Raw genomic sequence first — 25506 nt, forward strand, 5'->3', positions numbered from 1 at the left:
GGCTCGGTCTTGAGTGGGCAAGGCAGACCCATGAGCTTCCGGAAAGACCTCCTCCGAGCCACGAACTCGCCCGGAACCGGTCGGTTGCCGTGGCTCGGCTCGGCTGCTCGCGGTGCCGGGCTCTCCTCGGGGCGTGGCGAGGGGCGCCGCTGCATTTGCGCGGAGGGAGGCGCCGGGGGCCTGCGCCGCGCTCCTCCGCCATGGCTGCTGCCGGGAGCCCCCTCCAGGACCTCCGCGAGGAAGCCACTTGCCCCATCTGCCTGGAATACTTCGGGGATCCGGTGACCGTCGCGGAGTGCGGGCACAGCTTCTGCCGAGCCTGCCTGAGCCAGTGCCGGGGGAAGCCGGGGGCAGAGGCCTCCTGCCCCCTGTGCAGAGGAACCCTCCGGAAGGGGAGCCTCAGGCCCAATCGGCAGCTGGCGAACTTCGTCCGAATCGCCAAGAGATTTAAACACTGGGAGGCCAAGGGGCCGGGGGGCGCGGGGCGAGCCTGCGAGAGACACCAGGAGCCCCTGCAGCTCTTCTGCAAGGACCACCAAGCGCCCATCTGCGTGGCGTGCGAGCGCGCCGAGGCGCCCAGAGCGCACGAGGCGGTTCCTCTGGAGGAGGCTTCCCAGGAGTGCAAGGTAGGAAATGGACGCAGGGCTTGAATTGGAGGGGGGCAGCTGCGGGTTCCCCTTGGGGAGCTCTCCGTAAGGCCACCGCAACGCGAGTGACACCATCTGTTATTTAGTGCGTGTTGAAGCTGTCTGGGTGCTTCGCGGCATGAATGCAACAGGCGTGTTTTGGCTGAGTAAACAGCAGCCATGAAAGCCTGAGAAGACTCAGGAGGGTGTGCGGGTGTGTGCGTGTGTGGGGGGAGTTCAACTCTTCCTCTCCCTCCCTCCCTCCCTCTGCACCAGATATGGGTTAGGCTCTGTCTATATGAAGAAGGGCAGCCAAAATGACCCAGGGGCTGGAGCAACTCCCCTGTGCGGAAAGGGCGCAGTGTTTGGGACAGTTTCGATTAGGAAAAAAACGCAAGGAAGGGGAGACATGACAGAGGTGGATAAAACGAGGCATGGTGTGGAGAGGAAAGAAATAGCCTCCCACCCTCCCAGATCACCCGTGGGCCTCCAGTTAAACACTGACCCCCCCACCCCCGAGAGGCACTAGCGTATCTCTTCTACCCCCTCCCTCCAAATGAAGATAGTTTAGCAGCCGTGCTGATCTTAGGGCAAGATGGAGTAAGTAATCTCCCTCCCTGCTGTCCTATCCGCTGCAGCAGCTTATCCCTCACATGCCCCACTCTGTCCATCTGCCACAACTTTTCAAGCCTCCAGCTGCAAACTTTGTACAGTGTGTACTGTACAAAGGCCATCAAAATGAGATAAGATTCTATAAAATTCAGTTGTATATGACCAATATAGAAAATTACATTTAAAAAAAAATAGTATTGTTAAATAGAGTACAGGATTGCCTTCAACCATTGGGCCATACTGTCATAGATGATAAGTGTGTGTATGTATCTTCAGTCTCTCCCTCTGTGCTCTGGATATTCCAGCTACATAATTACCCCCACCCCGTAATCCCATGTCAGTGCATGTTAAACTCAGGGGTTCACCACACAAGGCTGTTTATTCCGCAGTTTACCAGTGCTTCTGTTTCCATATCTAAGCAAGATAAAGATCAGCTCTTTCCACAGGCAGGTTCTCTGCAGCCTCAGGGTGGAGAGCCAGCGGTGAATTAGTGGGTCTCCCGAGGGATTCAAGTATTGTTCACTTGCATGCGCGCGCTCTCTCTCTCTCTCTCTCTCTCTCTGTGGCTTCGTTGCTGTCAGCTGTTTACATGGGGATCCCCATCTCCTTCTTCTTCCTCCCCCAGCCAGCTCCATGCTCACTTTGAGCCTCCCCTAGCCTGGCCCAGAAAACTCCTAGCCCAGGTCAACAGGCAGATGTGCTGGAGGGGCGGGGGGGGGAGGGATTGTGATTTTCCCTCTCCGCCCAATGGAGTTTTTATTTATTTATTTATTTATTTCATTTCTATACCGCCCAATAGCCGAAGCTCTCTGGGCGGTTTTTCTTCTTCTTTTTTCCAGATAAAGATCAAAAACAGCTGGATGTGCCCTGGAGGTTGATGGCCTCATGTAAATGACCCTCAAACTTCCGTTAGTGACCAGTCATGAGTGCACTATAAATACCTTGTGTGAAGACAGCCTCAGAGTGGATATAGTAACTTATTTGTAGGCTACAACGGGATACAGTGGGATAGAGCTTTGGCTATTGGGTGGTATAGAAATGAAAGAAAGAAAGAAAACCAGAGAGCATGCCCCGCCCCCCCGGTAAAAAAATGGATTGCAGGGATGAAGCATGTTGTTCAGTTCCTCTTTCTCTCTCTAATCCAAAGGTGAACGAAGCTAAGCAGGGTCAGCCCTGGTTAGTACTTTGATGGGAGACTGCAGCTTCCTGCACTGAGCAGGGGGTTGGACTTGATGGTCTTGTAGGTCCATTCCAGCCCTATGATTTTATGAGTCATTCGGAGGGCCAGTCACATATCTCCTATTGTTTTCGCTTTAGGATCTGATTCACCGTCGCCTGGAGATTCTGGGGAAAGAAAGAGAAAGAATTCTGGCATTTAAGGCAGAAACAGAAAAGGAAAAGGAAGATCTGCTGGTAAGTATCAGTATTACTAGGAAGGGGACAAGTGCTTCAAGGACGATGTGTAAAACTGTAATGCCAAATGCAGAGGAATCACAAGCCCCAAGGCAGCCTGGCTCTGCAGAACAGCTGTCATTTGGGATGGGTGGACCAACTATAACAACGGTTAACCAAAGGCCATTCGGAGAGTGGGGCCTTGTGCACCTTTAGGAAACTTTCACTATTGAATGTTGATTTCATATCTGAAAAGTTACAATCTTCCTATACAATTCTATTAAGCCTCTTGATGCTGTGAAGAGGGGCCCTGTTTCTGACCCTGGCTACCGTTTCTCAACTTTCTATACACTTCCTGCAGAAGCAAACAAAAGCAGAAAGGGAAAAGATGGTGGCTCAGTTCAGACAACTACGTCAGTTTCTGGAAGAACAAGAGAAGCTCCTGCTGGCCCAGATGGAGGAGGCGGAGAAGGAGATTGCAAGGAAGAGGGAGCAACACCAGGCCAGACTCTCTGAAGAACTCTCCTCTTTCGAAAGCCTCATCCGGGAGATGGAGGCAAAGTCTCAGCAGCCAGCATGTGAACTTCTGCAGGTAAGATGGTGGCAGAAACAGCCCAGGATCCTCTCCAAGGGGAAAGTGGACTTCAAAGCCTTCATGCCTCCTTTGTCCACAGAAGGAAGGAGCCCAAGGCAGGCACTGCAGGCCCCCTATTGGCAACTGTGAGGTGGTCCTTTAAGAGAATTCTTGCCAAGCAAAGGTGGGAAAATTGTCAGCAAAGTTATCTTGCTTCATGGTGTTGAAGTCAGGAAGGCAAGGTCAGATCTGTCATTCCTGAGCAAATCAAAATTGCAAATATGTAGCAGGTCCATTTATTAATTTATTAGCCGCCCATCTGGCCAGCTACCCGGCCACTCTAGGCTGCATACAATACAAATAACAATACAAAATACAACACATTTACATAATCAACTTACAAAACAACATTGCTCTAAAAAAACCTAACCCACCCCAAATGCCCACCTGAACAGCCAGGTTTTCAATGCCCAGTGGAAGCTCATCAAAAAGGGGGCATGGCGGAGGTCACTAGGGTGGAAATTCCACAGAGTGGGGGCCACCATAAAAAAGGCTCTCTCAGTAGTCCTCCCCAGCCTAGCTGTCTCGGCTGATGGGACAGACAGAAGGCCTTCGAGGCCGATCTCGTTGAGCGGCGTCCCTGGTGTTGGAGGCGCTCCTTAAGATAGACTGGGCCAGAACCATATAGGGTTTTAAAGGTCAATGCCAACACCTTGAATTGGGCCCGGAAAACAACTGGTAACTAGTGCAACTCGTTCAGCACTGGAGTGATGAGATCTTGCCAACGGCTGCCTTTAATCAGGCAGGCCTCTGCATTCTGCACCAGCTGCAACTTCCGAACTGTCTTCAAGGGTAACCCCACGCAGAGTGCATTACAGTAGTCTAGGTGAGAGAAAACCAGGGCACGAACTACTGAGGGGAGCAGATGGTTAGGGAGGGAGGGAGGGAGGGGTGCAGCCGCCATATCAGATGGAGTTGGTACAGCGCCACCCGGCTCACGGCTGACCCCTGAGCCTCCATGGACAGCTGGGAGTCTAAAATACCCCCAGGCTGTGGACCTGGTGCTTCAGGGGCAGCTGCACCCCATTCAACACCAGGTCAGCCTCCCCCATCCTCCCCTTGTCTCCCACCAAAAGTATTTCGGTTTTATCAGGGTTCAGTTTCGGCTTATTCCTTCCCATCCGGCCACTCACCGACTCCAGGCACTTGGACAAGGTTTCTACAGCCAACCTTGGCGAGGATCTAAATGCGAGGTAGAGCTGAGAGTCATCCGCATATTGGTGACACTGCACCCCAAACCTCCTGATGATAGCCCCCAGCGGCTTCACATAGGTGTTGAATAAGTGAGCAGCCGAGGGTCTGAAGTCTCCTCCCCAGAGCTACCCTCTGGTACCTGCCAGAGAGGAAGGAACAGAACCACCGCAGTATGGTGTCCCTTATGCCCAACCCCTCCAGGTGGTCCAGGAGGGTACCGGGGTCGAGGTATCAAAAGCCGCTGAGAGATCAAGGAGAACAAGGAAGGAGCATTCGCCCCTATCGAGGGCCCTCTAATTATTCATGGCTGTGCCACCTCGAAGTGATGTCCCCAAAGCATGATCAAATGAGTATCCAGGTGGAAAATCTGGAGTTTCTCAGTGTTGCTGCTGTTGCCAGACACCCCTATATTCTGCTGTTTTGGACATGGAAAGGAAGGCTTCATTCCTGCTTGGGAAAGCCCAGGAGAAGCCTGCCATTCTGAAGGCCCGGCCTGACACTGAAAGCAGACGTCTGCAGCTGATGCACATCCATCACTCCCTCTGGCACGATCATTGTCTCCCCAAACGTAGTCCTTCGGCATCTTCCCCTCCTTGAAAACCACTTCAAAGCTCTGCAAGTATCCACGCTGAGGCTCCAAGTGGCAGCCCAGGTAAATCTACTCAGCAGCCTGTTCACGATCACCTGCCTGTTTCAGCTGGAAGGAAGGATTGTCAGGCAGGTAACTCCTGAACTAGCACACATCATACTTTCGGTGAACCAGCAGAGACAGAATTTCCCTCCCGCCATGGTTTCAGTTCTAATAATTAAGCTCATATTTGGGGTATATAAGCAGCACCCTGGCATCTCATTAGTTAGGACTGTTCGGGCCAAAGAAGCCTCCCTACCCCTCTGTCTCAAGGAAGACTGTGAACCCCCCTTCTGCCTCCCCGTCTCTCTTTGTTGGCAAAGAGGCACCCCACTCCCCCCACTTCATTGCACCCAAAAACCTGTGCAGAAAAGGAGAAGTAACAAATCACCCTCTCAGACCATCACATCCCAGGTCACCACAGACGTCTCTCTTTCAGTTCTCAGTCCTAAAATCCTGCCTCTCACAAATCCTGGCTCTGATCTAAACCATCCCTCAGACCTACCTCACCACAGTCTCTGATCTTATCCCTCGCTGTCTCTATCTGACTCTCCCAACACGGAACACAGTTTTAATAGCACACACACTTCACCCCCCCACGCTATCTCAGCCCATCAGCTCACATATGCAAATCCAACATGTAACAGGAGTACATAACCACAGGCTTCTTATAAAGGGATGTGTACTGTCACAGCACCCCAAATGTCAGCTTTAGGAACGGGTCACGGAGACACAGGGAGAGAGATCTTTGAAATTCTACTCTATTTTCAGGAGGTTCTTGTGCAAAGAGTGGCTTCCCACCCTTCCAGCTCTTTCTCTGGTGTGTGTGTGTGTATGTGTGTGTGTGTGTGTGTATTGTGACCATGTCTCAGGATTAGCCTGACCACACCACGCTGCACAAGGACAGGACCCCTTGAAACCTTTGTTTCCTCTCAAATTTGGAAAGTTCTCCCCAAACCTTCCTTTTCTTCTCCCAGCAGCATCAGGAATACTTAACTGATCATTTTGATTTTGCATGTTTATGAACAATGTTCAATGATCTAATTTCCCCAATTGATGAGATCCTATTTGAAATTCTTGTGACTTGAGAAATCCCCCATTATTTGAAGAAGCCAGTGTCTGTGAGAGTCATTGGCTCACCTTTCGCTGGACACGCCCTATTGCCAAGATTAAAAGGTGCTTTAAAAAGGAATGCGTATTCAGGGAACATGCCCAAGTTTGTACATGTGTTTAGAGGAGCAAATTCAGTAACAGTACTGACAACTAGCTCTGTAACATACAGGAACACTCAAGAGGGAAAGGCCTGTGCACTCATACTTGTATAGAGTTGGAGGCTTCGATCTAATGTAGATGGAACCTCTTGCTGGTTTCACCGCTCTGCTAATGCATTTTGTGCTAATGCCTCCCAAAGAGGAACTGTTCATGCCCTGCTTCTGGGCTTTCCAGAGACATCTGATAGCCACTCTTGGGGACAGGATGGTGGACTAGATGGACCCTTGCAGTGACCATTTTCTTTAGTCCTAGAGTGGAAGGTGCTATGTGGAAGCATCACCAGGCGAGCATGAGAGGGCCAGGGGGCATCTTCATAGAGTGGGGTCTGGCAGGCACTGAGCTCCCTCTTCTTTCTCTCTCTTCCCCTCCAGGACGTGAGAAGCACCTTGCAGAGGTGAGTGGATCCCACTCCTTTCCATGATGCTGGGAAGGGTCTGGATGGCATGGGAAGGACAGGGCCCTCCAGGCTCCTGGGCAGAGAACCGAGGTCTCCAATGTCTCACAGATTAAAGCAGGGATCTGCTTTTGAACTTGTATCCCTTCTATTCTCCCTCCCCTGCACAACACACATCCCAACTAAATGCACACATACAAACACCCCACAGGCCAACATCCCACAAAAACACTGATACAGGGAAAACTCACATGCCCCACACACCCGAAAACACAGGCAAAACCCAAACCATTCACCCCACCCCAAACTATGCACAAACAAAACTCCCCATCTGCCCCTTCCCCCCAGCCAGAGCCACTTCTGTAGCTGTTGAAGGGTTCTGTGGGGGCCCATGTGGCCTCACCCCCCCCCAGAAAGGTTTCCCACCACTGCTGTAAGCTTTCTGCAGTTTTCATTTTATTTATTTATTTTCATTTACAATACTTACATACTGTTCCATATCAAAAGATTTCAGAGTGGTGAGCAGCAAAGATAAAAGAATAAAACACCATGTTCAAACAATTAAAGCATTTTAAAGAAACAAGTTCTGATCAGACTGAATTTAATAAACCACGGCTGCTCACTCAAGGAAGTGGCTGGTCACTCAATTTGCTCCCTTCGGGAATGTTAGATTGGTTACCTTTGCTTTTGAGAACGTAAGAGCCATGCTGGGTCAGAGCAATGGTCCCTCTAGCCCAGCATTCCCACAGTTCCCACAGTGGCTGACCAGCTGTCAACAGGAAACCCTCCTGCCCATGTTCCCCAGCAACTGGCGAGCAAAGTCTTGATGGCTCTGTGCTACCACCAGTGCAGAGGCAGTAAGACTTTGCTCGCCATCAATTTTGAAGCCATCCCAGTTGGAGGCTGTGACGCTCCTGCCCTGGGTTTGACCTTCTCCATCTTCCATCTGATGAAATGGAGAATAAAACCCCCTCAGGACGCTTCCCTCCACTGGATCAGTTGTCCTCACTGACACACACAGCTTCAGCCCCTTTTATTCTCCGGGTGAAAGAGACACTCAATATGCTGAATTGGTTCCCTCTACCCAATACAGGAGCAGTAAGAAGGAAATATGTTTTTCTAATGGTAGTGCAATAAGACAGACCAACATGTGGGACGTTGTAGTTAAAAACAAACAAAACTATATTTAACATGAGAAGAGTTTAAATTATTATTAATCAATCAGTGCTTGGTCCCAACCTCCGTGCCTACTCTACCCCTTCTAAATCCTGTTCCCCAAATCCCACTCACTCCATGTAGCTTCCTCAGTCCCTAGGTCCCTGTCCGACTACTGGCTGTCAGCTCCCTCCTTTCACAACCTCGGAATCCTCCACACACAACCTGTGCAACCTCAGAAGCCCCCCCCCCCGCCTTCCCCTCCCTCCCAAACACTAACCCTACCTGGGGCATATCTAACAATGCAGACACAGACATAAGTATAGGAGGCATCTGTTACAGTGGCCATCACTGCGTCTTGTGGTAGCAAATCCCAAAGTGTGACTCTGCGCTGTGTGAAGAAGCCCTTCCTTTTACCTGTCCTGAATCCCCCACCAATCAGCTTCATGGGAGGACCCCAGTGGGTTCTAGTGTTATGAGGGAGGGAGAAAAATGCCTCCCTAACCACATTCTCCACCCCATGCATAATTCTGCACACCTCCGTCATGTCTCCCCTTCCTTGTCCTTTTTCTCGGCCAGGAGTGAAAAGGAGCCATTTGAGAATCCAGGGGCTTTCCCTCCAGAGCTGAAGTGGAGGATCTGGGACTTCTGTGAGATAAATCCTTTTCTGGAGGAAGTGATGAAGCAATTCAAAGGTAATGAAGCATGGCTGCAAGGATGATATGCTGGGCATTTTTTTTATTTTGTTGATGCTCCAAATGGTGGTAACAGCAGCAAAGCTTCCATTTTGGCAGCCTGGCCACCATTTCCATTCCTCCAGGAAAACGTTTTCTGCATTTGGTTGCCCATCCACCCAGTCTGGAGAGGTTGTGCCAGGCCGAGGGGCAGGGGGAAGTCCTCACGTCCTGCTTTGGGTTTTCACCCCCCAATCATTTGGTATCAACCACAAACTTGGCTGCTCATTCTTGACTCCGTATCACTCTCACATGAATCTAAACCACAAGAAAGAGATGAGTAACGAGTTCCCTTTGGGCCCCCCACTGCTTATCTACATTGTGAGAACTGTCCATTTATTCCTCTCCTTCCTTGCCCCTCATCCCTGACACCATCATGAATTCATGGGATAAAGAGCAATGGTCCTCATACATCCTTTGCAGACTCCACTGCTTATGTCCATTGTGAGAACCGTCCACTTATTCCTTTCTCTTTCTTTAAATCGAGGTTGCAGCACTATTTTGGGGTGGGGGCCAGAGTGCCCCCTTACGGGCCAGATGATGTCACATCCTTTCTTTCCCCCCTTGTGCTGGAAGAAGGCCTGCAATGGTGCCTCCTCCCATCACAGAGAAAGAGACCCAGGCCACCCCGCATCCCCATTGCTCTCTCTGTTATCTTATGTCCCCCCCTACCCCCCGCTGCTCTCTCCTATCTCAGATCAGAGATAGCAGTGGGGGAGGAGAGGCGGCAGGGAATGGGACTCGCCCCCACCAGGGAAAGCAGCCACACTTCGCCATGTGGGCGAGTCCTGCTGCCTTCTCCAATCTGAGACATCCTTCACAGGTGGGGAAGAGCGCTCACTCTCTATCCAGCATGGGTAAGTCAGAGACAGCAGTGGGTCTGCCCTCCAAGGGGATTCCTCCAGGGGGCGGGGCTTGGAGACTAAGCCCCGCCCCTTGGAGGAACCCAAAGAGGCTGCCTGGACCAAACTGGGGTGCCCCATGGGCCAGATTACGCCCACAGGTGGGAGGTTCTGCACCCCTGCTTTAAATAGCTACAAATATATGAGGCCCTGTCCTCCTATTGGATGACAACTGTACATACACAGGTGAAGGACTTTTTCAAAAAACATTTGGAGATCCAAGCAGATAAAGTTTACGAAATTGCCTCTGCGGTGCCCAAGGGCTGATACAGCAATAACAAGGAGGATTAAATGTAGCCCTTATCCTGGTTCTGCCTTTGGCCCTCCTGCTTTGACCTTCCTTTGGCTTCAGAAATGGAGGGGGGGGGGCCCATAAGCAGGCAGTTCCTCCTCCTCCTCTCGGCAGTAGAGCATCCCTCGTCCGCCTCCCACCTGCATCTCCCATCTATAGTTTTGTGTCTGTCGCTGCCTAAGGTGGCGGGTGGATGGGACAAGGTACCAGTGTCTGGATCAGGCCCACATGAGAGATAAAGACATGATCCTGGACATGCTTCTTAACTTCCTAAGGGTGCAATCCTACCAGGATAGTCGGCTGCCTCGAAACCCGGAGGCGACCAACTGTCCAATGCAGGGCAGGTGGGGAGCGGCGGGGATCCTCTCCTCCATCCTCTGGCTGCCTTGCTCTTGCACCTAGATAGCTGATTTTGGCTGTCTAGCCAGGGTGCCTCGGAGCGGGGCGGGGAGGCCGGACGGTGCATAGGAAGTGTCATACCAGCGCTTCCGTGGTCCCCTCCCCACCTCCAGGAACGCTCCCTTTCCACATGCTCCATGCTGCTCTTCTGAGCGTGGCGCCAGGGATGAACCGTGCTGCGAACGGGGCGGCTGGGGAGGGGGCGGGGAGTCGGATTTGTGGGAACGGACCTTGGCGTGCTGACTCCGAGCTCGGTTCCCATAAACCGAAAAACCCTATGGCTGTCTAGAGGCTGTGTACCATCCATAGGATTGCACCCTTAATTTTAACAGGTGGATGAGGCAGGACTTCCTTTTGCAGATGCCAGACTGATTCTTGCTCAGCAAGGGTGGTTCTTCTATACGTATAACTATCCCAGCTTTAATAAAGCTTTCCACCACTTTACCTGGGAGAGATGCAAACGAACCATCACCAGTCCTTTTTAAATACCGGTGTTACATGGCCTAGATTCTTAATCTCCAATATGAACACCAATTTTCGTGACAAGTTCCATATGAAATCAAAAATTATATTGTGCTTTTTGGCTTCTTTGAAGGTGGCTTTTTTAATCCTTCTTCTGTGTTTTACATTGCCAGTTGTGTGCCAGCACGATTTGCATGATTACCTTTGCCAGGCTTCTCATGTCGTCTGATCTTGGTGAGGGTGGCTTGTTGGGGTGGTTAACAAGCCATCCTAAACTCATGGCCTGTTCCAGAGTTGTGGGGTGGTCTGCTAACCTCCCCAACAAGCCTCCCCCGTCGGGTTTGAACAACACAAGTAGCCGTGACTGATGGCTTGAATTGGCAGCCTGGCACCCATGGGTGCTGCCTGGGATTGTGCGAACACGGTCACTGAGGAAACACGCATAGGATTGTGCTGTTACTTGCAAACAATTGAAAATTAGAATTCCCCGTCTGCCAGATGTGTTTGTTTCTCCTTGATTCATAGATAGTGTGCTTCTTAATGTTTATATGTTTTCTCTTCCGCAGATGTCCTGCTGCCTGGGCTATACCCGAAGAAAGGTAAATTTCCAATGGGGACCAAGTTCACAGGAGGGATGTGGACTGGCCAGACGTTATGCTCGCTTGTATTTCATTGGGGTAAACAGTTATAGAATCATAGAATCATAAAATAGTAGGGTTGGAAGGGGCCTACAAGATCATCGAGTCCAACCCCTGCTCAATGCAGGAATCCAAGTCAGAGCATCCCCGACAGATGGCTGTCCAGCAGCATCTTGAATGCCTCCAGTGTGGGAGAGCCCACCACCTCCCCAGGGAATTGGTTCCATTGTCGTATTGCTCTAACAGTCAGGAAGTTTTTCCTGATGTTCAGCTGGAATCTGGCTTCCTGTAACTTGAGCCCCTTATTTCATGTCCTGCATTCTGGGATGATGGAGAAGAGATCCTGGCCTTCCTCTCTGTGACCACCTTTCAAGTACTTGAAGAGCGCTATCATCTCCCCCCTCAGTCGTCTCAAGGCTAAACATGCCCAGTTCTTTCAGTCTCTCTTCATAGGGCTTTGTTTCTAGTCCCCTGATTATCCCTGTTGCCCTCCTCTGAACTCCCTCCAGTTTGTCTGCATCCTTCTTCAAGTGCGGTGCCCAGAACTGGACACAGTACTCCAGATGAGGCCTAACCAGTGCTGAGTAGAGGGGAACCAGGACTTCTCGGGATTTGGAAGCTATGCTTCTATGAATGCAGCCCAAAAGAGCATTTGCCTTTTTTGCAGCCACATCACATTGTTGGCTCATACTCAGCTTGTGATTGACAACAATTCCAAGACCCTTCTCGCTTGTAGTATTGTTGAGCCACGTATCCCCCATCTTGTAACTGTGCTTTTGGTTTCTTTTTCCTAGGTGCAGAACTTGGCATTTGTCCCTATTAAATTTCATTCTGTTATTTTCTGCCCAGAGCTCCAGTCTGTCAAGATCACTTTGAATTTTGTTTCTGTCTTCCAAGGTATTAGCTATCCCACCCAATTTTGTGTCATCTGCAGATTTGATCAGCATTCCCTGCATCTCCTCCTCCAAGTCATTAATAAAAATGTTGAAGAGCGCTGGGCCCAGGACTGAGCCCTGCGGTACCCCGCTCTTTACCTCTCACCAGTTTGAGAAGATCCCATTGATAAGCACACTTGGAGTCCGAGTCTGTAGCCAACTGTGGATCCACCGGATCAGTGTTTCATCTAGCCCACTTTGAGCTAGTTTGCTCATCAGGATATCATGGGGCACTTTGTCGAAAGCTTTGCTGAAGTCGAGGTATATGATGTCTACAGCATTCCCACGGTCCACAAGGGAGGTTACCTGATCAAAAAATGAGATCAGATTCGTCTGGCAGGATTTATTCTTGACAAATAAATGTTGGCTTCGAGTCATCACTGCATTGTTTTCCAGGTGCTTCCAGATGGATTGCTTTATGATCTGCTCCAGAATTTTCCCAGGGATTGATGTCAGACTGACTGGTCTGTAGTTCCCAGGTTCCTCCTTTTTACCCTTTTTGAAGATAGGGACAACATTAGCCCTCCTCCAGTCACTGGCACTTCCCCCGTCCGCCATGATTTCTCAAAGAGAATAGACAGCGGTTCTGAGAGTTCTTCTGCCAGTTCCTTTATTACTCTAGGATGGAATTCATCTGGCCCTGGAGATTTGAACTCATTCAAAGTAATAAGATGTTCCTTGACCATATGCCTGTCGATCTCAAGCTGCAATCCTGCCCCTTCAGTCTATACTTCGCCTTTGCCAGGGGGGTCATAGACCCTCTTTTGGGAGAAGACTGAGCCAAAGTAGGAATGGAGCACCTCTGCCTTTTCTTTGTCATCTGTTATCATTTTGCCATCCTTATTTAATAGCTAAACCACCATTTCGTTCCTCTGTCTTTTACTATGCACATAGCTGAATAAAGCCTTTTTGTTGCTTTTAGCATCCCTCGCTAACCTCAGCTCATTCTCAGTTCCTGACGCCATCCCTGCAATTCTGTGCTACCTGCCTGTACTCTTCCTTTGTTGCTTGTCCTTCCTTCTACTTCCTATATATGTGTTCTTTTTGTTTTCAGGTCATCTCTAAGCTTTTTGTGAAGCCACATTGGCTTCTTCTGTTGTCTTCCACCCTCTTTTCTTGTTGGAATTATTTGTAATTGTGCCTTGAGAATTTCCTTTTTAAAAAACTCCCACCCATCTTGGACTCCTCATTAGAGTCGCTTGCCATGGGACCTCACTTATCATTGTTCTGAGTTTATTAAAATCGGCTTTCCTAAAATCCAGGGTACGGGTTTGGCTACACTCAGCTTTTGCTTCCTTTTGAACCAAGAACTCAAGTATAACACGGTCGCTTTCCCCCAGAGTTCCTGTAACTGCTACTTTATCCACTAAGTCATCTCTGTTGGTTAGGATCAAGTCAAGGATAGCCGATCCTCTAGTTCCTTCCTCTACTTTCTGTAGGAGGAAGTTATCCGCCACACAAGTCAGGAATTTCCTGGAGGGGCCATGTTTTGCAGAATGTCTCCCAACAAATATCAGGGAAATTGAAGTCCCCCATTACTACTACAACATGCTTCCTTAAAGCATTGGCTATGTGCTTTTCAAAAGTTTCATCCTCGTCTTCTTGATTGGGTGGCCGGTAGTAGACTCCGACCACCAGGTTCCTTTTATTCTTTGCTCCATTTATTTTAACCCAGATGCTCTCGGTGGGGCTACCAAGCTCATCCTCCCGTATTTCTGTGCAGAGATATGTCTTTTTCACATACAGTGCAACCCCACCTCCCTTTCTGTTCCTCCTGGTCTTTTTGAACAAGTTATATCTATCAATTGCTGTATTCCAGTCATGAGAGTCATCCCACCAAGTCTCAGTTATATCTATCAAGTCATAATTTCCCTCCTGTATTAAGAGTTCAAGTTCGTTCTGTTTGTTTCCCATACTCTGGGCATTAGTATTTAGACATCGAAGACCATGTGCTTCATAGTCTGGCTTTCTTCCTACATGTTTCTGAAGACTATTATTGGGCGCTATTAGAGCTGTTCTCTCCGTTGCAGTCCATTGTTATGCCCAACTTTACATCTCCCTTCCCCGTAGGATTCAGTTTAAAGCCCTCCTGATGAAGTTCTTCATGCTGTGGCCAAACACATTCTTCCCATCCTTTGTGAGGTGCAACTCATCCCTTGCCAAGTGTCCACCTTCCAGGAAGTACAGCCCGTGGTCCAGGAATCCAAATCTCTCATGCTGGCACCACCTTCATAGCCAGTCATTCCCCCGGAGTATTTTTCTTTCCCTTTCTATCCCTTTTCTAACTACAGGAAGGATGGATGAGAAAACTATCTGGGCCCCAAAGTTCTTGAGTTTCCTTCCCAAAGCTTCAAAGTCTGACATGATTTCATCGTAGCTCCACTTGGCAGTATCATTTGTTCCCACATGGATGAGAAGGAAGGGATACCTGTCAGTGCGCCTTATGAGTGCAGGCAACCCTTCAGTCACGTCTCTAATCCATCCTCATGGGACACGGCATACCTGGTGAGTCCACGGGTCTTCGCGACATACTTGGGTTTCGATCCCATGCAGCAAGGAGTCTTCCATTACTACTACACTTCTCTTGTTGTTGTGGGCCTTGGTTTCATCGCCTCTGCTTGAGTGACCTTCAGCCTCTTGCTCGCTCTCATGCAGGTTCCCCTGTAATTCTTCCTCTGCAGGCTGTCCTCCAGTCTCATGCTCAAGTACCTGGAAACGGTTCCCTAGTTCCACTGCCTCCACTGGTGCCGAGTGTCTTCTAGTTCTTCTGCTCCTAACTGTCACCTTTTTCCAAGGAGTGTCCTCCACTTCATTTTTCCTCACCTCAGCAGTTTCCTCTTCTGCCTCAGCTTGCTGTTGCTCTTCTAACTCCTGTACTTCACTTTGCTGCTGTAGTTCCACCGTTCTGTCCAAGAACTCTTTGTGTTCTCTTATTCCCCAGAGGGTTGCCACTCGCCACTCCAGTCCTCTTACTTTTTCTTCCAGCGGCGTGATCATCTTGTGCTTGTTGCAGGTGTAGGCCATGTCGTTCTCAGGCAAGAAAACAAACATTGCAAGTTGATCACAATGCTGCAAGAAAAGGTAAGTGGACTGGAGTTTTGTCCTTCACACTTTGCCACCTCAAGGGGGCAATCCCATGGCCCCTAGGCAGTGTTTGGGATACCATGTTCGACCATGGTATCCTTCTGGGACGGCTCTCTGAGCTGGGAGTGGGAGGCACTGCATTGCAGCAGTTTCGCTCCTACTTGGAGGGTCGGCTCCAGAAGGTGGTGCTTGGGGAATATTGCTCAGCCCCATGGATTCTCCAGTATGGGGTTCTACGGGGGTCAGTTTTGTCCCCCTTGCTATTTAACATCTACATGAAACTGTTGAGTGCGGTCATCTGGAGTTTTGGAGTGTGTTGTCATCAGCACGCTGTTGACATGCAGCTCTATTTCTCCCCTTCATCTCCTTCAGGCGAGGCTGTGGATGTGCTAAATCGGTGCCTGGCTGCAACAATGGACTGGATGAGGTCTAACAAACTGAAACTCAGTTCAGACGAGACTGAGATGCTGTTGGTGGGCGGTTCTTCTAGAGGGTGCTCAACCTGCTCTGGATGGGGTTGCGCTCCGCCTGAAGGAGCAGGTCTGTAGCTTTGGGGTTCTTCTTGAGCCCTCTCTGTCCCTTGAGGCTCCCGTGGCCTCAGTGGCATGGTGTGCTTTCTACCACCTTTGGTTGGTGGCCCTGTCTACGCCCCAATCTGGACAGGGATAACCTGGCTTCAGTTGTCTATCCTCTGGTAACCTCCAAGTTAGATTACTGGGCGCTCTACGTGGGTCTGCCTTTGAAGATGGTTCAGAAGCTGCAGCTCATGCAAAATATGGCAGCCAGATTGATAATGGGGATCAGAAGGCCCGAACATATAAGACCAACTCTGGACCGCTTGCACTGGGTGCCTGTATGTTTCTGAGCCTGCTTCAAGGTGCTGGTTTTAACCTATAAAGCCTTACACGGCTTGGGACCACAGTACCTGACGGAGCACCTCTCCTGACACGAACCTACCTGCACACTACGCTCAACATCTAAGGCCCTCCTCTGGCTGCCTCTGAGGGAAGCTAGGAAGATGGCAACAAGGGAGAGGGCCTTCTCGGTGGTGGCCCCCCAATACTGTATTTTTAATGATTTTAATCTTTGTAAACAGCCCAGAGAGCTTTGGCTATTGGGCAGTATAGAAATGTAAATAAAAACAACAACAACAACATGTGTCCATGCATACAAGTGACTGTGCATAGGCAGGGCTCAGTATATAGTCATGAACCCTGAAAAAGCAGAGTTCCCCGTCGTGTGGAGCACTGGCCACCCTTGCGCTCTTGTACAGGCAGAAGTATGTATCCCAGAGGAACATTTCAAGACACGGAGGAGCCTAACCCAGTCCAGAAATTTGTTGTATGTGCAAAGACGCTGAATGCGGTTATAAGGCTAATGAGGGAGGAGATGAGGTCCTATCTACTGATATGATTTGATTTGTTTTCCACATGACTCTTCTGCAGAAACACTTCGGGATCAGACCAAGGGTCCATCTAGTCCCCCATTTTGTTAAGCACAGAAGCCAGAGAGATGCCTCTGGGAGACCCACAAGCACGGCCTGAAGGCCCTCTCCCTAGCGACGTCTCCCCAGCATCTGGCATTCAGAGGAGAGCAAATTCTCTCTGATCCACCATCCGTTTTCTTCTCATTCCCCGCCTCCCCTATCTGTAGGTCCTCAAAGCCACTGAATACAAGTCTTTGTCAGGCTGGTTTTCAAAAATTCCTTTCGTTTTAATTTACGAACTACCATCCTTCCGCCTAAGTGGGCGACCCTGCAGAAAGAAGGAAACCGCAGCCTGATGTGTGGCTGGCCCCGTTTCAGAGGGAGCGCCTCATGGCTAACCGGGCCAGGGCCCCCCCCAGGTCAGTCCTGTCTCACAGAATTTATGCAGTCAGAAAAAAGACAGAGAAGCTGTTGGAAAACTCAGGAGGTTCACAAGTGGAAGCCAATGTGATCTGGACCCCTGTAATATTCCTTGAATGAGGCGATGGTGCCATACAAGTCTCATCTGGAGCCATGGAAGAGCACAGTTTTTGGGGGGGTGTTCTTGTTTTTACGTCTTCTAAACTGGCTGGAATGACAGGAGGGGCAGGAGACAGAAACTCTGAATAAGTGAACACCATGCAGTGAGCCTTAAGGGAGAGGGGCCAGTTGGGAGGGGTGGAGTGGGAGGGGGTGTGGCTGGTTACCAGGGAGACGGGAGGGAGGGGAGGGGGAGTTGGGTCAGTGAGGGTGGGCAGTAAGGAAAGAGGGAGGGGAAGCGAGGAGGGAAATTGGTTGGGGGAAATTAATTCTGCTTTGAGCATGTCAGTTCTTTCACTGAGTCATTTCCATATTTCCTGATTTTAGAGGGAACCTGGGATTTCTGTGGGGTGTGAACACTTGAGACCTCTGCCTTTGTCCCAGAGGATCCTGATCATCTTCCCTCTCTCTCCATCCCCAACAGCAAACGTGACTCTGGATCCAGACTCAGTGAATCCTGACCTCATCCTGTCGGAGGATCATAAAAGTGTGAGATGGGGCGACAAATGCCAAGATCTGCCTGACAATCCTGAGAGATTCAACTTCTATCCTGTTGTGCTGGGACAAGAGGGATTCACAGCAGGGAGACATTTCTGGGAAGTCATTGTGGAAAGTGAGGGAACCTGGGCTGTGGGGGTCACCAGAAAGTCTGTGAGGAGAAAGACTGGGGTTGACATTCGCCCTGCAGACGGGATCTGGGCTGTGGAGAATTGTGAAGGCAAATACTGGGCTTCCGATCCCCCTGATTTCCCTCCTCTGGCCCTGAGTGGGCAGCTGAAGAGGATCCGAGTGTCTCTGAACTGTGAGGGGGGGCGGGTGGCCTTTTACGATGCTGACAGAGGGACCCTCCTCTACGCCTTCCCTGGGGCCTCATTCTCTGGAGAGACCCTCCTGCCCTTCTTTTATGTGCTCACAGGCCAACTAGGGATCTCTCCTTAAGGCAGCTCAGAGCCTCCCTCACTTACCCCCCTCCCCAGACCAGGAAGATTCACCTAAACCCCATATATCCTTCTCTTCTTCTTTATGTATTTATCTCCGTGTCTAAAGGAAAAACAGAAAGCTGGAGTTGGGGGAATGAATTGGTCTGCATGTTTGGCTGGCCGAAACTGGAAGAGGAGCACGGGGGGGGGGGACGACTTGCGCTGCAACATTTGGCTGCAGCTCCCCCGTGTTTCTTGCTTGCATTCTGTCCTTTCTCCAAGGAGGTCCAAAGAACTGTGCGGGGGGGGGGGGGGGCGCGGCGGCGGCCACGGCCATAGGGAATTCCCTGACTAGCACTCCACCAGTTCTGTTGCAATGGTGCATTATGTAGTCGCTTCGTAAAGGACCAATGGAGCTGGAACATTTCTAACTGTTTGAGAACGTTTTGCAATAAACTGAGCTATGTATACCTCCCTCTTGTTTCTCAGTGGCCCCATTTCGCCTTCAGTCCTGTTGGCTGAACCAACCACCTGAGTTCACTATTAGAGGGGGTGAATGGGAAATCCACAGAATACACATTGCAGCAGGGAGGCCCTGCAGTCCCGGACTCATGTCCCCCTTCCCAAACTAGTTCTGGGGGTGCCCAGGGGAGCCCAGGTGTGGGCAGCCCCTCGCCACAAAAGAGATGGGAGGGAGCCTGAAGCGATGCTTCCCTCCCGGTGAGCTCTTAGTGCTCTGGCCCCCCTGCGGGTTCATCCCTGCTCCAGCCTCACTCAGCCTCTGGGAGGACAGCGCCGGCTTCAGGAGCTGCTACCTGCAGGAAACGGGTCACCAGTATAAGTGCTGACTTCCTGGGGCGCCTCAGGCTCCCTAATCAATCCGTGGCGCCCCCTGAACTTCACTAACCCACCTGGTGCCTGAAGTGTGGTAGGGGTGGGGAGATGCCGCAGAGCCTCTGGACAGGAAGGAAGTTCCACAACTGGCAACACAGAAAGAGGGAACAGTCTCGGGATGTGATGAACAATTTCATGGAGGAAAAGCCCCGGCCTGTTTTGGCCTCTTGCTGTTTTATTAGGCCTCCTTCGAAGGGCTGGAACAATACACAGAACATAAAATGAGACAACAAAGATTAGTTGTTGTTGTTGTTAACCATTAGAATAGCATGTTGCGGGCAAGGCCTGTGCATGCATTTGAACATTCAAACCATTTCATCACTTAACAAACAAGGTGCATTGCAAGCACAGCCTATGCATATATTGAAACAGGATAAAACAGATGAAATGTTCCACACTCACTTGTAACAATGTCTGCAGAGATTTTACATACTGTTTTGTGCTGTGAACACCAGCGACTGGAGAGGATGTGCTGAAGGCCATGTCTTTCAGATAAGGTGTTTTTTTCCTTAGTTTCTTACAGCTGTAGCTTCTGACACTACATAGAATCCACAGCCAAACGGGGCAGGATCCTAGGGATGTTGGGCAAATCTGAAACGGAACTAATTGAGTTCAGATTTTGATGTATCTGACTGGCAGATTCCTCAGGGGACCGATTTTTCCCATCAGGTGGCTTCTGCAAACTTCCAGACTGTCTAACTTTCCCGCTTTTGTGCAAATGTCATTGTCCAAAAATATGCAAAAATATGCATTTTTTAAAGGCCAAAAATGCACATTTCCCCATAGGCTAAGGTGTGAAAATGCACATTTGGGGGGGGGGGATTTTGCGCAAATGTGGGAACTAAAAATGATTACGTTGCTGGGTGGACTGCGGAATGAAAGGTGCCTGGCAATCCATGAAACGCAAGACGGAACAGATTTTCCACAATCCATACATCCCTACTAGATCTACATGGCAACAGAATGTGAAGCACGCTCATGTTTAATGCAGATGTTCCTGAAATCGGCTTCAGTCTGTCAGGGACCCACCTAGCCAGAAAAGCAGCAGATGCGACCCCTGAAGATGTGCTTTCAGAGATCACACTGCACATCAGTCCTCCTTACTGTGGGGTTGCGTGGGTGGAGTCTGGCCCCTGGCGCTGAACGTCATCAAAAATGTTGATGCTTCTGAGCAAAGGACAGGCTTGTTCCCTGCCCCTGTCCATGCCCCCCTGCGCAGGGAAGCTTGGAAGGGCTGAATTAAGCCCCGTAGCATCCTGGTATGAGATTCAGCAAAATCACACACGCCCAGCAATCCCAGGCTATGTAAAAAAAGGGGGGAGGGAAGGTTCATGGTGTCTGAAGTTCCAGCCATGGAATGGGAATGCAGACAGAGCAAGGCTGCGATCCTCTGTGCAGAATACAATGGGACTGTGGACAATGGAGTGGCGTTACGTGGTCCCCATGCCTCACCCCAGCTAAACCTCTCGCCTTTGCATTTTGGACTAATGTGCAGTTTCCTAACAGTCTTGAAGTGCAGCCCCACACGCTAATCTAGAGGTTACTGAGGCATGGATTCCGGAGGCAAAGTCTCCCACAGTGGAGGAATATGGGGAAAGGCACAGCTACCCCCACATGATCCAGAAGCAGAGCTGGTTCCAGGAGAACCCAGCTCTCTGCAACCGAGGAAGGTGAGCTTCAAGGAGAAGGAGTGCTCACCTGCTCCTTGGCTGAATGAGCCCCACCATCACCCCTGTCTCCACTTGCCAGAGGTGTATTCTTGGCCCTCATCCCACCTGTTACTAGTTCCAGATAACAATTCAGGAACTCTATTCCTGCCCTACCTGCACTGAGGTCTGAGTCCCCCATGGACTAGGGGTGTACGAAACCCACTTACCGTTCCGTCTGGGCATCCGCAGGGTGGGGGTGGGGGAGGCGATCCGTCTCCTCCAGGGCTTTCCCCGCCATTTTCCCCGCCTATCCCGTGTTATCCCCAAATGGGGAAAATGCAGCATTTTTTCCACCTGTTCAATGGGAGCACCACCACGTCCCCATGTATTTCTCTTGTAGTGCGAAGAAACCGCTCTGTGTGAGCAGCTGGGGGTGGTTTTGGGCGGTGCGGTCATGCTGACGACGGCAGTGACATTGGGGTGGAGGGCGTGTCAATCTACTGACCTGCCGGCTTGCTGCCATGCCGTGAGTGAAGGCGATGAACCGGCTTTTGCTCCTGGCTTCAGCTGCTTATTCCACAGCACAGCAGGCCAGCAGTTTCCACGGGGGGCCGGCGCCTGTGAGGGCGGGGCTCAGGCCATTCACTGGAGATTGCTGTCCACCCGCATGGCCTGTCACTCACAACCAACCCACCAGTAATGTGCGATGGGAGGGAAAGGGGCAGGAACCAGGGAGGAAGTTTTGTGATGCCCGCAGTGCATGTGATGGATTTTCGCTGGAAAGTAGCCACCCCGTGAAAAGGGAAGGAACGGAATATAATGAAATAGAAACCACCGTGTAAAGGAGGCCAATCTAATCTCATGATGAAACCAGATGGAGAAAGCCCTGGTATTGATCTGGATTTCTGCCCCCGTGTGATGAACCCCAATCAGTAGCCAATGCAGATGCTGTAACACTAGTGTAATATCTGCTCAGCCAGGCGCCCCATTCAGCAGCATCACCACCCCATTCTCCCATGGCCACATGTCTGGCTGTGCACATGGTGAGCCCCACAGAAAGTTTATTGCATTGATCTAAATGCATGGTTGACAATGGCCAGCCTTTCCCTCTCCAAGAAAGGGCAGAGTTGATCTACTGCCTGATGGTGATAATAGGCGCTCCTTGAAAGAGGAGTCACTTCCACTTCTAATGACGTGATGAATCCAGGAGGAGTCTCAAACAACGTCCCTTATCTTTCTCAGAGACGTGTTCTCAGGCTCATGGTATCTGTTAGAAAAAGGTACACAGCGTCTTGCGAATGGGAGAGTTCCTGTTCAGGATCCGGCCAGCCCTGCTCCAAGACTCTTCCAAGACTCCATTCCTTCCCCCTTTCCCATTGTTCTTTTCCAGATGACACTCGGTATTCCACAGCAGCAAAGCTTCTGTGGCCTTCATGGGGCTGGTCCCCCTCCTTACTTTTTGTAAGTCCCGTTGCCCTTCGGCAAACCTTGGAGATCTCCAGAGCCTGCAAACACCTTCCTCTAGGTTCTGAATGGGCCCATTTTGGCTCCAATGCTGTTAGCACTCAGCAACTGAGTTTTCTACTAGGTGAGATGATGGGGAAATCCACAGGCAGCTGACAGGCATGGCTGGCCCTGGCCCCTCTGAGCTTCATCTCAACCTTCCCAGGATTGGTGGTGCTGGCTGCAGCTGTTCCTGGAAGCTGGAGGCTTCCCTGGCCCCTCCCCTTTCCCAACAGGAATGGCAGGGTGGGGAAACCAGCTCCACTGGGAGTCAGTCCCTGAAGCCTTTGGGTTGTTGTAAGGTCCTTACTCACTCCTGGAAGCCAAGCAGGAGGATGTCTGGACAATCTCCATGGGCAGCAGGCTCTTGAAGGTGAGAGCCATGATGGAGGACAGGGTGGATCCGGCCCTACCATGAGGAGGATTGAGGCAGCTTCCTCAGGTGGCAAAGGTTAGAGGAGGCCAGCTGAGGGCCATGCACCAGCTGTGCTAACCAACCCGGGGCAGAAATAACCCCACCTTCGCTATATATCACTCTGGATTAGACGACTGTAATGCATTTTACGCGGGGCTGCCTTTGAACGCAGTTCTGAACCTGCAGTTAGTGAAAAGGAGCCTCTTGGATGAATAGAGAAGTAATGTGCTTTAAATAAATTAATATATGGGAAATGATCCCCTCCTTTCATTAGCCAGGCTTGAGGCAGATTTAGAAGGCACTCTGCCTTAACGGTTGGTGCGTGTTAAATTCAGGGGTGTCATCCTGCCTGTGCGGAGGGATCCCCACCAGGCCCTGCAGGGGCTGTTCCCTGAGCAGACCAACTCCCAGCCATTACCGCAACGGGCAACACGGGGGCAATGTTGTTTCGCAGAAAAGTCATTCTGTGCAAGAAGGGTCCTGGCTGCAGGGAGTTTGGTTTTGTTTGTTTGATTTGGTATTAGGGCCATACGGTTTGAAATTGGGTAAAATATACATTTTTAAACGTTCAAATTTTAGTTTTTAAATCGCATCACCCTCAAACTGAAATCCTGTTGCTAATGTTAGGCATTAACCTCCATATCCAAGAGGAGTCAGGATCTGCTTGGCCTGGGAAGCTCTGCAGCCCCGCCTGGTGGCCAGACACAGAAGGCATCCTGGTCCACCCAGCTGTCCTTGCAGGATGAGGCCCTGGGCCTGCGGGGGGTGGTGGTGGTGGTGGTCGCAGGGCCTCTAGCGCAGGCCAGCGGGGAGCCTCAGGGAGGCCTACGAAGGGCTCCCTCTTCCCTCCAACCTTTGCCACAGCAGCATGAGTGTTCGTGGTGGCAGGAGCATGCTTTTGCCTCTTATTTATTTAAAACATTTCTTGGCCGCCTTTCAGGGCAGAAGCCCTCCCAAGGCGGCTTACAGCAATAAAGTACATAATAACATGTAAAATGTGAAAAGCAATAAAAACATAAAAACAACAATAAAAGCCAACAATAAAACCAGCAACAGCAGTCACATCAAGAGAAGGCCAAGCTAAAATAATACCTTTTTAAAGTCTTCTTAAAAGCCTGCAATGATGGACCATGGCGGACCTCCTATGGCAGCTTGTTCCAAAGGTGTGGGGCCACTGCAGAGAAGGCCCTCTCACCTGTGATAACCTACCTGACTGCTGTCATGGGAGGGTAAATGAGAAGGGCCTCTCTTTCTGATCTTAATGTGCAGCAGGCTGATATGGGTGAAGGCGGTCCTTCAAATAACTTGATCCCAAACCGTTTAAGGCTTTAAAGGTCAAAACCAGCACTTTGAATTGGGCTCAGAAACACACTGGTAATACGTGCAGCTGGTGCAATATAGGAATTATGTGATCGAATTGGCTTGCCCCAGCAGTACTCGGGAGGCCACATTCTGCACGAGCTGGAGTTTCTGAACCATCTTCAAAGGCAGCCCCAAGTGTAGCGCATTACAGTAGTCCAGCCTTGATGTCACTAGTGCATGAATAACTAAGGCAAGTCCGTCCTCTCCAGATAGGGCTGCAGCTGGCGTAAAAAGCACTCTTGGACACCACAGCCACCTGGGCTTTCCCAGTTAGCCCAGAGTGAGCTCTTGCCTCCGGTCTTGCTACACCTTGCTGATGCTCGACACTTCACTCTTCCTGACGACACCTCTGGCCCTGCAGCGCTCTGCTGGTAATTGACCCTGGCCTGCTCTGGACCCTGTTGTTGCCTCTGGCCCTCCCATGCCTTACTGTTGCACAAAATGCTAGTGTCGCCCCCTGGAGGCTAGTCCAATTTGCCCCAAAGAGGAGAGTCAACTTCAGGCTGGGTCCAACTGGATTTTATTGTTTGCAAACAGTTCGACAGAGGAGCTCACGCTCAAAAGCAGAGTCGACCCTGGGCAACCCCCGCGTTACAGTTTTATCACCTTAGCTTGCATTCCTTAGCCAGCGTGTCACTTTGATTGGTTGCTAGCAGTTTGCTTGGCAACCTTATCTTAGGGTTACTGTCTGCTCATTCCAGGCATGCGCAGCTCTTACAATACTACGTGCTGCTTAAGACACATGCAATGGCTTTTAGGTTACATTTTTACTACAATTCCCCCCTCAAAAGGCTTTTCTCAAATTTATACTCTCTTTGGTCCCGCGGTGGACTATGCACTTAAAGGCGCAAACTATTATCGCTGTGGCATTGACTGTTTTCTCTAAACAGCAAGTGAGGCCTAGGACACCTTTGTTCTAGCTACTAGAATGTTGACAACAAAAACACTTTTTTTTTTTGAACTTTTGGAACTCAGTTTTGTTCCGTTCAGCAGGAACCCTTGAAACGAGAGCGCCCTCTTTCTGCAGAGCTACTTGAGTCCTTTCAGGGGTTCATTATTCCAATGGTGACCCTCTCTGGTGCAGGTGATGCCTTTATTCAGTGTGATGAATCCACTTCTTTTCTTTGGTGACTTTCATAGCAATGGGAGTGGTAAGTAGGATCTGAAACAGACCCTTCTGCTTCTTAGTAGGTGGTTCATCTTTCTAGGACTGGATTAGCACCCAATCGCTGGGATTGAGATTATGCAGTGGAGCATCTAAAGGCCAGGATTGGTGCGGTGTCGCAAACCTGTGAAAACAAAACAGACTGCAAGGCAGTAACACAATCTTGAATCTTAAAACTCTTACTTCTAAATTTACATTTAAGCTGTCAGCCATAGATAATATCCGAGGTGGGCGCTTATG

At 50.3% G+C, this 25506-nt stretch overlaps 1 protein-coding gene across 3 annotated transcripts; it reads left to right on the plus strand.

Moving 5' to 3' along the window:
- The first annotated feature begins 148 nt into the window (after positions 1 to 148).
- Positions 149 to 19760, plus strand: LOC146355910 (E3 ubiquitin-protein ligase TRIM7-like). Of its 3 annotated transcripts, XM_084830988.1 has the most exons (8): positions 149 to 626; positions 2556 to 2651; positions 2992 to 3222; positions 6730 to 6752; positions 8487 to 8602; positions 11263 to 11295; positions 17099 to 17198; positions 17783 to 19760. In XM_084830988.1, the coding sequence occupies exons 6-8, from the start codon at positions 11263 to 11265 to the stop codon at positions 18295 to 18297; spliced, it is 648 nt and encodes a 215-aa protein (XP_084687114.1). In that variant the 5' UTR covers positions 149 to 626; positions 2556 to 2651; positions 2992 to 3222; positions 6730 to 6752; positions 8487 to 8602; the 3' UTR covers positions 18298 to 19760. The 3 variants fall into 3 exon arrangements, with proteins under 3 accessions (XP_084687114.1, XP_084687112.1, XP_084687113.1); XM_084830986.1 differs by lacking the exon at positions 17099 to 17198 and having other exon boundaries at positions 17783 to 19750; XM_084830987.1 differs by lacking the exons at positions 2992 to 3222; positions 17099 to 17198 and having other exon boundaries at positions 17783 to 19753.
- The last annotated feature ends 5746 nt before the right edge of the window (positions 19761 to 25506 follow it).

Source organism: Heloderma suspectum, chromosome 2, assembly GCF_057233095.1.
Source record: "Heloderma suspectum isolate Gila_16-S chromosome 2, 16-S_ref, whole genome shotgun sequence".
NCBI lineage: Eukaryota > Metazoa > Chordata > Lepidosauria > Squamata > Helodermatidae > Heloderma > Heloderma suspectum.